The 12,063-nt window shown below is 34.9% G+C and overlaps 1 protein-coding gene across 1 annotated transcript in view; it reads left to right on the top strand.

The window, feature by feature from the left end:
• The window catches only part of spg7 (SPG7 matrix AAA peptidase subunit, paraplegin), a 31,252-nt gene extending 19,189 nt beyond the window's left edge, over positions 1-12,063 (top strand). The window contains exons 11-17 of the mRNA XM_001923083.8: positions 1,122-1,224; positions 1,315-1,425; positions 4,873-4,988; positions 5,584-5,740; positions 7,166-7,329; positions 7,764-7,841; positions 11,416-12,063. Coding sequence (XP_001923118.1) covers positions 1,122-1,224; positions 1,315-1,425; positions 4,873-4,988; positions 5,584-5,740; positions 7,166-7,329; positions 7,764-7,841; positions 11,416-11,631 — 945 coding nt within the window. The 3' untranslated portion in view covers positions 11,632-12,063. The remainder of the gene's footprint in view (positions 1-1,121; positions 1,225-1,314; positions 1,426-4,872; positions 4,989-5,583; positions 5,741-7,165; positions 7,330-7,763; positions 7,842-11,415) is intronic.

Below are 12,063 nucleotides of genomic sequence, written 5' to 3'. Positions count from 1 at the left end.
AAGAATAAAGAAGAGCAAAGAAACAGATCCAGGATCTTCCTTATTTTTTATTTAATTCACCTTATTTTAACATTCTACAACTGTTAACAAACAGAGCACTTTTGTGAGGTAGCTTGAATAATCAAGCAATAAATAACAACAATTCTTCACTTTTGGGCTTTAGTGCAACAGTAAATAAAAAGAAAATATAAAAAATCACCTAAAAATACCCGGCAGGCAATCACAAGTTAACATATCTCACAGTTTACTATGGCAATGTTTTCATCATCAACTATATAATGCCTCCAGACTGCAGACATACTCGCGCTTTTCACTTTTACATAAGCTGCTTCCATGTTCTACTTTGCCTGCAGTTAACCAATAGCATCTCTGCAACAAAGTGATGTCATGCCGCACACGTTGCTGTTTCTGTGTGAATTTAAGAAAGAGGTCTAAATCTGTGCCACCGCATAACTATAATAACTATAGATGTGTTAAAGAATAATAAGAATATATACATATATATTTCAGTCCTGATCAGGAGGTAACGTCCGATTCTGATAGAGTCTGAAAGCGTGTGATCAGGCCCGATTTCCGGTCACCTGATTGGATCTGGACATCCCTACTAAATTTTCAAAAATTTTCTTTTATGACTTGTTTTTGTCTATAATTAAAGCTTTATTATAAATAGACCCAAATATGACCCTAAATGTCAGTAATAACTGTGCATCAATACAGCATGTTAAAATGATTTCTGAAATTTCATGTGACAAAAAATGAGAATAGTAGCTGCTAACAATTCAGCTTTGTCAACATGGGAATAAATTACATCTTTAAATATTCAATAATTTAATAGAAACTGTATATATATTTTTTTTTTTACTTCACAACAATGCTAATCTTTTTCAGATTTTTATTTCTTGCAATTTTGATAATTTAAAGGCAACTTTGGTTATTATAAAAGACATAAAAACATTATAGCGGATGTGGCATAAATCATGACGTAAGTGGCATCATTGAAAATTAACACACACTCAAAGCGTAATGGTCATTCTACACGTGTATTAGCTGTATATTACAGAGTCTATTGACTCTCTTTAATCAGGCTACTTGCTATCAAATATGCATGTCTTGTGTTATAGGAGAGAAAGGAAATCTTTGAGCAGCACCTGAAAATCCTAAAGCTCACACAACCAGCAGACTTTTATTCTCTGCGCCTGGCTGAGTTGACACCAGGCTTCAGTGGTAAGTGAGAGTTTGACGTAATCCTGTAATCCATTAATACCATGTTCTGGCTGCCACAATACTATTTGTACATCGTTGTGTTTTTTCCAGGTGCTGACATTGCCAACATCTGTAATGAAGCTGCCCTTCATGCTGCCAGAGAGGGCTTCAAGTCCATCGACACCTTCAGCTTTGAATATGCTGTGGAAAGAGTCATTGCAGGTTTCTAGCTGCTAGATTAATGTGTGCTTTTGATTTGAAATATACAGTTGAGGTCACAATTATTAGCCCTCCTAATTTATTAACCCCCCTGTTTACACTCCAGAACAAAATCTTAAGACCGCCGGGGGAAACATTACAGTTATACACATTTTGGAAGGGAAGATCATAATCTGATTTGTAGTATTTGAAGTACTGCTTTGAAATACCCAAAGAAGACACAGGTGCAAAAGCCAAAAAAACTGACAATAAGCAATTTATTTAAAAAAGGCATTTAAACTCAAATAGGCTGAAATCAGCGGATCAAAAGAATAGGACCAGAGGCCAAAAAACATGACAATGGATCTCAAATTGTCAAAAGTGACTCAGTAGTGACTAGTTCCTCCATTCTTGTTGATCACTTCAAACTATTTTTTCGGTATGCTTGATACAAGTGTTTCCAGGAGGCTGGAGGTAACATTGCTCCATGTGGTTAAGATGGCTTTTGGAAGGTCACCAACTGTCTGGATGTAGCGTTTAAAAAAAAAATAAAAAATTACTGTTTTTGTAAACTTTCTTTGCCATCCATCCCCAAATGTTCTTAATGGGATTTAAATCAGAGGAGCATGCAGGATGGTCCAAAAGAGCAATGTTATTCTTATTGAAGAAGCGTTTTGTCAGGTGGGTGTTGTGAATTGCAGCATTGTCTTGTTAAAAGATCAAGTCATTGCTGCACAGATGAGGGCCTTCAGTCAAGAGGGATGCCTGCTGCAATATGTCTACTTAACCAGCAGCAGTTCCCGCCCCTGCACAATCTGAAGCTCAGTTTTACCATTAAAGGAAAAAGCACCCCAGATCATTATGGAGCCTCTACCACTGTACCGTGAAGAAATCTCCTGTGGAATCTCCTTGTCGTGCCAGTAGTGTTGGAAGCCATCAGGACCATCTAGGTTATATTTGTTTTCGTCAGAGAACTAAACTTTTTTCCACTTTTCAATGCCCCATGTTTGGTGCTCTCTTTCTTATTCCAAACAGGCAAGTTTGTGGTGTGGGAGAAGACGTGGCCTTTGAGGACGTTTTTTTTGTTCTTTAAGCCCTTCTCTCGAAGATGTCATCTTATGGTATTAGGCTGCAGTCAGCATCAGTAAGGGCCTTAATTTGGGTTGAAGATCTGCCTGTGTCTTCTCGGACAGCCTGCCTTATCCTCCGGCTCAGTGCGGGCTCGGTTTTTTTGGGTCTACCACTTGACTTTTTTGTCCCATAACGCTCAGGATCTTTTAAGAAATTTAAAATGACTGTCTTACTGTGTCCAACTTCAGCAGCAATGACGCGCAATGAGAGCCCTTGCTTGTGCAGCTCAACAATCCTGCCACGTTCAAAAGGAAAAAGTCTTTTTGCTTTTGCCATCTAGAGATCTTGAAAATGTTACAGGCCGAAGGAAAAGCCAGTTTTGCACAGAGTAGAACTTTTTAAGGCTCTGGTCCTATCAGCTGATTCGAGCCTGTTTGAGTTTAAATGCAGTTTTCATTTAATTACCTACTCTCTGTTTTTTATGTGACGTATCTGTGTCTTCATTTGGCATTTCAAAGCAGTACTTACAACCTGATTACGATACACCAGTGCAAAATGTGAATACTTGAAATTTTTTTCCCGGTCTTAAGATTTTGTTCAGAAGTGTATTGTTTCCCTAATTTCTGTTTAACGAATATATATTTTTCACATTTCTAAACATATTAATTCAATAACTAATTTCTAATAACTGATTACTTTTGTCTTCACCATGGTGACAGTAGGTAATATTTTACTAGATATTTTCAAGATATTGGTATTTAGCCTAAGGTGACATTTAAAGGCTTAACTATACGTTAGGCAAATTATTGTATAATGATGGTATATATATATATATATGAAGAATTTCGTTTTGTTTATCTTAACATTGTCAAACATTAAAAAAGCAATACATCATAAATCATATGGAACAGTATAACAGTATATACAAAGTTTGATTAATAATATTAAGATTCTAAGTTATTTTTGGCCAGAACGTACACAACACAACATACCTTTTTATTTTTATTTTTAATTTATTTTTAGCCAAACGCTATAAATCCACCTTAGGCTATATTCTACTACAATAATGCCATTAAGAAAAGCTAGTACATCAGTTTTGTTTTATAAGTAAGATTAAGTTAGTTCGATAAACAACTTGTTACTTGTGAAGGAAGAGTGGAGGGCGGCTCCTTCCACATCACTGCTGAAAATCAAACCTATATGATCAGATCAGGCAGAGGCACAGTGTCATAGTTCTTGTCTCTTTTGCACCGAGTCTGCAACACAAGCTCACCTCGCCCTGTCATATTTATTGAGTCATTTCACTATAATAATAATAATAATAGTAATAAAATGGCTTATAGAGTTTATTGGTTGTTGTTTAAAAACAAAACTGTTTATTATTCCATAGCAAACTGTGCCCTCTATGATCCCTTATAATAAATCAACAACAAGAATTAATGTAAGGTTTTAGGCTATGAATAGGTGCAATCGCATAAATAAATCTTCAGATAGGCTACTCAGCTACTTGTAAGAAATTATTTTAAAAATAAACTTACAAAGGACACTTAGAAATGTCGCCTTGCAGACAGGTATCTTTTGATGGGGAGGAGCGCAAGAAAAAAGGCGCTCCCTGGTCTTCCTCTTGACATCAGCGGAAATTCGTTCCCTGCTGCATTTGTGTACTGTTGACAGAAGCAGGAGTATTTTGTCCTGGTCCACTATTTATTTGTTTATTTTTTTTTACATTTTTGTGAAGTTGAAGGCTTCATCTTCATCTGACAGTTTGCCGGCATGACACCGACCAATATGACTCGCACGATGACCACAGTTAATCTTCGGATGTTTTCCAACCCCTGAATGCCTTGCTCGTTTGTTCTTCTCCCTTTGATGATTTTCTTTAGATGCCTTCCTTAACAGCAGCTGGAATGACCGATCCAATCCTTCATCGAAATCCATGACATTAGCTTGACTCTGAAGCTTTGATTCTCTGACTGACAGACAGCTGTTGATCAGTGACGTAGCCTACGTGACTATCAGCTTGCCTACAGTATAAACAAAAATGTACATTCTTAAATCTTATGAATGGCAGCAATTCACACATAGATTAAGGTACATCTGAACAATGTTTTTCAATTATAAAATACAAATGTCAAAAAATAGCTTTTATCGCAACCAAACTCTTCATATAATTTTTAAGGGGGCTAATAATATTGACCTTTAATGGTTTAAAGCTTTTTTTTTCTTGCCAAAATAAAACGAAGATTTTCTCAAGAAGAAAAAATATTATAGGAAATACTGTAAAAAAATTTCTTGCTCTGTTAAACATAGTTTGGGAAACATTTGAAGAAGAAAACCAAAACCACAGGAGGATAATTTAGAATTTTGACAACTGCTTGTTTGATTTTGTGTGACTTGTAGGGAGTGTGAAGAAGAGTAAAATCTTATCGAAGGAGGAGCAGAGGGTGGTAGCCTTCCATGAATCTGGTCATGCTCTAGTTGGATGGCTGCTAGAACACACGGAAGCTGTCATGAAGGTAAGCAGCACTGAGCCATGCTCCTTAAGAATACTGTAAAAATGCACCGTGCAATTATATGTGTATAAGGCAGCACAAAAGCCATACAAGAATCCATATCCAAGTGTAAATGTGTATTATTATTATTAATATTATTATTTTTATTATTATTATTATTATTATTATTATCATCATCATTTCCTTTATTGTAGACCCTTAATTCATAACGAAAATATCAAAAGTATCTTGGTAGTCTTTGATACCACATTAAAGTTCCAGCGGAACTCAAAAGCTGTCACTAAGAAAGTGCATCAAATGCTCATCTAACAGATATAAATTCACTTTTGTTTCAGATGCCATGTTTTTATAACCTTTATAACCTAACAAGTTATGATTTTTATTGTATGTTTATATATATATATATATATATATATATATATATATATATATATATATATATATATATTATGCATTTTAAAACAGTAACTTATTAGTGTAAACGGGGTCTCATCAGTGATTAATGACTTGCCGTTATGAGTGTTTAAATAAAAAATATATGTATATATATATATTGATACATACTAATGCATTGAGGGTCTTTGGATCTGTTCTCCAGGTTTCAATAGCTCCCAGGACAAATGCTGCTTTGGGCTTTGCTCAGATCCTGCCGAGGGATCAGTTTTTGTTCACTAAAGAGCAGCTGTTTGAGAGGATGTGCATGGCATTGGGTGGACGAGCCTCTGAGGCCATCACCTTCAATAAGGTCACCACAGGTATGACATCTATACACTGACATCTACACCAGGGATGTCCAGTCTCGGTCCTGGGGCCTGTTTCAGTAAGGAGGTTCAAACAACTCGGAGTTTAAACTTGAACTCTGAGTTGATTTACCAAGAGATTAAAAACTCTTGAGTTTTCTGTTTCAGAATAGCTGATCTGAGTTAGATCAATCAACTTTGAGTAGACCAACTCAGAGTTAAGCACGCACACCGTGACTATAAAAAGGCATTATCAATGGAGCGCAGACATTACGAGTGACCATGGCAACATCTTAAAAAAAGAGATCAGCATTTCTTTCTAATTTAATTTTAAGTATTTAAACATTTTAAGTATAATAAAATAAGTAATGTAATGTGTGACGTTTATACTTTTTTCTAAACTTTTATACACTTTTATCAGTTTTAATAGATTTAACAGTGCACTTGTTATGTGTCTGCCTTTTTATTGATCAAGTGATATAGCATTAAGAAGGTAAGCAGTAATAAAATAATTTAGACAGAATAATAATCCCATTAATCTAGTAACAGTGCATGTCGAAGGTTAAGCTAATTATTTATGAAAAAAAAGGTCAAGCCTCGTACGTGACTTTGTTCTGTGTGTGACAAAAATGTAGGCAATAGCTGTGTTTCCATCAAAATATAGGCTATTACATAAATTTGTGCAAAACTGGAATAACGCCTAAAAATAAAGCAGCGTTTTTATCCAAAGAGTCGAAGAGAACACAATCGTCACTTCCTGATTAACTTGCGCCAAATATCAACAGTAAAAACAGAATTACTGCGGTAGAAGAAGCTGCATCAATGATTTTTTATTTAATTAATGTACCTGAGCCTCAGAAGACAATTGACACACAATGAACACGTGGGGGCGTTTGAAGCCAGACGCGGAGATCTTGACATGCTCCAGACGCTCCGAGGTAATTAATAATATACACTAATACTGAAACAGTAAAGGCATTTTAGAATGACTAAAACGCCATTTAAGATGTTCTGCAGAAAATATAATAGAGTAATTAGCATACTGTAGATAAATACAGTTATTTACGATGATATTAATGGAGTCTTATGGTATTCAGGTACAGAAATAAAAGAATCAAATGTTCAATAAAGTTGTGTTGTCTGCATTGAGTACAAAATTAAATAAAAATACTTTTTTCTAAAGCTACAAAATGCAAATTCTTATCCAAATGCTTCAAACTAACCTAAAATGCTTACACAGCTACAGGCCTTAAACACACAATTGATCAACTTCCACTTTTTATGGTTAAACTGAAACGACTCCACAATTGTACTGGGTCAACTATATAATTTGACTCAAAGGAAGTAGTTAACTGGGAACAATTGTGCACCTATTAGTAGAGGTTTTAGTTCATACTTGCTAGTTCATACTTAACCGTAGATAACTAAAACTTCTCTCAGGTGCTCAGGACGACCTGCGGAAGGTGACCCGTGTAGCGTACTCCATGGTGAAGCAGTATGGGATGGTTGACAGTGTGGGTCAGGTGTCATTCCCTGACTCTGAGAATCAGAGTGGCATTGGACGAAGACCCTTCAGCCAAGGCCTCCAGCAGCAGATGGACCTCGTGAGTGTTTTTGCTCTGCTGGAGTGGTGAGGGTGACCTCCCTGTAATGTGATATTGCCGAGACTTTTCTAAACATTAAATATCAATAATCTTGCGTGTTTGTGTTTTCTTTCTTTCTTTCTTTCTTTCTTTCTTTCTTTCTTTCTTTCTTTCTTTCTTTCTTTCTTTCTTTCTTTCTTTCTTTCTTTCTTTCTTTCTTTCTTTTATTTGTTTCTTTTTTTCCTTTCTTTTCTTTTGCTTCTTTTTCTTTTCCCATTTTCTTTTACTTTTTATTTTCTTTCTTTTTCTGTCTGTCTTTTCCTTTGTTTTTGTTTCTTTTTTCCTTTTGTCTTTCTTTCTTTCTTTCTTTCTTTCTTTCTTTCTTTCTTTCTTTCTTTCTTTCTTTCTTTCTTTCTTTCTTTCTTTCTTTCTTTCTTTCTTTCTCCCCTGTTCAGGAAGCTAAGATGCTAATAGCAAAAGCCTACAGGCATACAGAGAAACTGCTTTTGGACAACAGAGACAAACTTATTTTGGTAAGATCTTATGGCTCTTTTTTATTTGTTTTTTTTTTTAAGGGATAGTTCACCCAAAAATGAAAATTTGTTGTTATTTACTCACCTTTTACTTATTTCCAAATCTGATTGCCTCTTTTATTCTTTTGAACACAAAATAAAGTATTTTGGAGAAAGCTGGAAACCTGTAACCATTGACTTACATAGTATTTGTTTTTCCTACTATGGAAGTCAAATGTTTAGAGGCTTTTAGCTTTCTCCAAAATATTTTCTTTAGTTTTCAAGAGATGAATGAAACTCAAAGTTTTGGAAACACTTGAGGGAGAGAAAATAGAGAGTAAATATTAATTTTTAGGTGAGCTATTCCTTTTAAGAAGGAAGTCCTGTCATATAGAATATTCACATTTTCATTTTGATGAATCTGTACTTTTTTGACATCACTTAGCAGATTGCAAAGGAATTTATTTTAAATAAAAAAAAATATATTGTAAAAATATTTTATTATGTTAGGGTGTCCATACTATATGGTTAGAGTTATAATTTAGCTTAGATTTATGGTTTGTTGCATGTGACTATGCTACATTAATTGTTATGTCTATAGTAAGCACATGAAATTCATTTATATTATTAAGTAGTTAAATAGTTACACTGTAACAAGAGTGTTTTAAAATAAGGTGTAGCCAGACAATCTGAAAGTGTAAATTAAATGTTCAATGGGTGTTTTATAGGTGTTTTTGGTTAGGGGTAGGTGTCAGGAGAGATCAATTTTGCCAACATGTCTCAGATAAATCATCACCTTAGAATTCTAAGGTTCTATCTGCGTTCTGAATGATTTTGAGATATTGAGTATATATAAAGTTTTTGCATTCTATATAGCAAACAACATGTGTAACAGGTCTCTTTCATACATTAACATAACAGAGATCCTAAGTGTTCTCTAAATTTAAATTATCAAAGTTCTCTTACATTTGCAAATTGGAGTAAATAAACCACGGTAAATGCAGATAGAACCTTCTCATTCTGAAAAGTCATTTTCCACTTGGAATTTTAAGGTTCTATCTGCCAGATAATTCATTGAAGCATTACTTATCAAATACAATAAAAATATATAGTTTAGTGTTGTAACAACATGTTAATGCTTGAGAGTTAAAATTTTGCTTTGCGTAACATTTATTTTATGTTTTAGGATGAATATTTTTTTCTTTTAAAATTAAGCATACAAGGCTGTACTAAATATTTTTTCCAGTGAAGCTGTTAATTTTATCTAACTAATATGTTCATATTTATTGAATTTTATGCTTTAAATAAATGATTGAATTATATTAATTGAATTATATGCTCCATGAAATAAATTAAGTACTTACTCTTCTAGGCTTAATATTAAACTTATAGACTTTAAAAGAAACAGACTATGAGCAAATGAGTTTAATAAACACAGAAAAGTGTTTCACTGACTATATATACAAAAATAAAAATATTTCACTTTTAATATACAAATTTTTAAATATTAATTTCTTTTTCAACAATGTAAAATTGAGCATTTCATCTCAACGTTTGCGACCCAGTGGGGCAGTGGGTAGCACGATTGCCTCACAGCAAGAAGGTCGCTGGTTCGAGCCTTGGCTGGGTCAGGTGTTTCTGTGTGGAGTTTGCATGTTCTCTTCGTGTTTGCGTGGGTTTCCTCTGGGTTTGGTTTCCCCCACAAGTCCAAAGACATGCGGTACAGGTGAATTGGATAAGCTAAAATTGGCCATAGTGAATGTGTGTGATTGAGTGTGTATAGGTGTTTCCCAGTGTTGGGTTGCAGCTGGAAGAACATCCGCTGTGTAAAACATATGCTGGATAAGTTGGCGGTTCATTCTGCTGTGGCGACCCCAGGTTTAAAAAGGGACTAAGTCGAAAAAAAAATGAATGAATGAATCTCAATGTCAAGAAATGCTTCTAAATCATCACATTTACACACATTTCAATTGTGTGTGGTGCGGCATTCTTTAATTGACTTTAATTGATTTTGTGTGATTTTGTCTTTCTGGTGTTTCCCGCTGTCAATGGAGCAGTCCAGTGAAATGACAAAGAAAGCTTGTGCCTCGTGCATGCATTAAAAATGCTGATTGGCTCACAGGTAGAATCTTATAGAGCCAAGCTAGAGTTCAACTTTGTAGAGACACCTTTTTTGTTTTTTAAATAAAAAGCCTTAAAATGTAAACAACTTATAAAAACACATCCCATAATGTAAATAAGTTGCCATTCAAAAAGAATATGTGAATAACTCAATTTTGACAAATATGTCAGATAGAACCTATAATTCTAAGGTGACGAAATATTTAACCTCAATATGATTTATTGTATACTCTTCTATAATGTAGCCTTAATACTGAGGTGCAAAATATCTGCCACCATTTCAGCTAAGTTTAAATTGCAAATAAGCGTGGTGCAAATAAAATATATACTGTAGTTTATTTTGTAAATATGTTATTTTGATATCTGCACCTTTTGTAAATGACAAAATGCCATTAATAATAGCGTTGTATAATGCATATTGCAGCTGACAAAAAAGTTACATGTGATAGCTGTAAGAAATATAGCCGTTAAGAAGAACATTGTTCTTTTTTTCTGATTTATGTTTGCTGTTTTTGACCTTGTTGTATAGGATAGGATAGGATAGGATAGGATAGGATAGGATAGGATAGGATAGGATAGGATGTAGGCACAAGACTATCAGCGGCAACAGAAGAAGATAGTTTCATGAGTTCAGAATCAGATAAACTTTTAGCTGATCTATACAATTACTTACTTACACACTAACAGCTTCTCCTTAGCCTTTACATATTTCAAGGATTCACTAAAATAATTGCATAGACAGTAAGTGTAGCTTCTCTTTTTTTTATATTTTATTTTATTACCTAAAAAATTTGTATGCAGGCAGTTTATTCCGCTGCGGTGACCCCTGATAAAACTAAGCCGAAGGAGAATGAATGAATGAATGAATGAATGTTTTTATACAAAACTGCCCAAATGTGTGCTTCCACTTATTATGGAAATTTGGAAATTCTGGAAAGAAGTATATCTGCCAACACTCCCATTTTCACTGAGAAAAAGGGGATTTTTTTCTCCCGTATTTTACACCCATCTCCCGCCACCCTCCCATTTTGTTATTTCTTCCAGGAAACACCCATAAGGTGTATGGACCAATCTAGTAATAAAAAATCACTTTTTTGTCCATGTTTGTCAAGTTGCCAGATCTTGTAGGAAGCTCATCACATTAAATTATATGATTGACTAAATATTCAAATCTCAAAGTATTTTTTTTTACCTCAATCTGGCAACATACATTACAAACCAGTTGAGCTGTTGACTTATGCACAGATTGTAGACATATACCCCCCCCCCCCCCCCCCCCCCCTTCTCCCCTCCCCGATCTCCCAAAAGTTCGAAGACAAATGTTGGCTGGAATGTATAAGAGTTGAAATTTTTATCATATTTATTATGGTTCACGTTTTCAGATATTTATTTTGTGGTTAGAAATACATAGCATAGCCTTAATGATGTATTTTCTTGTTGTGTATACTGCTGTTTGCTGTGGTTGTGTGTTCAGCTGGCCAATGCTCTGCTAGAGAGAGAGGTGGTGAACTACAATGACATTGAGGCTCTACTGGGGCCTCCTCCATTTGGCCCCAAAAGGATGATTGCTCCTCAGAGCTGGGTGGAGGCTGAACGAGACCTGCAGGACACAGGAGAAGATGAGCCTCGCAGACCCCAGAGACCCTCCAAAGACAACAAAGATGACGACATCAACTTGAGCCCAGCCTGAGCTTCACAACACACACAATGTCTGCAATACCTACACGGAGAGAGAGTGACTGCCTCTGAGGATGAGGCTGATTCACAAAATGTTGCTTTAAGGGAAAAATAAATAGTTTGTGTTGTTTTCACGCTTATTGCTCCAGTCCAGTCTAACTGAAGTGTGCTTAGGCTGATCATTTTGACCAGTAATTCTATTTAAAATGTCTGTAGGTCATTTGATTATGAAACAAAAGCATTTAACAAGCATCGATCAAGCATTTGAGTAGTCCGTCTCTTAAAGAGTTGTTGATTCCTCCTTTGAGAATCGTACAAAATCTGTTTTAAAAACAGTAGCTCTGCTGGTTTTTTTTGCTAGACTGAAACATTTGCAGAAGTATGTCTGAAATCTTGTGTTAGCAGTCAATTTTCCTCACCATATGTAATAAATTATTACATTTGC

Source organism: Danio rerio, chromosome 7, assembly GCF_049306965.1.
Source record: "Danio rerio strain Tuebingen ecotype United States chromosome 7, GRCz12tu, whole genome shotgun sequence".
NCBI classification, from domain to species: Eukaryota; Metazoa; Chordata; class Actinopteri; order Cypriniformes; family Danionidae; genus Danio; species Danio rerio.
This window is presented reverse-complemented; position numbering and strand designations above follow the sequence as displayed.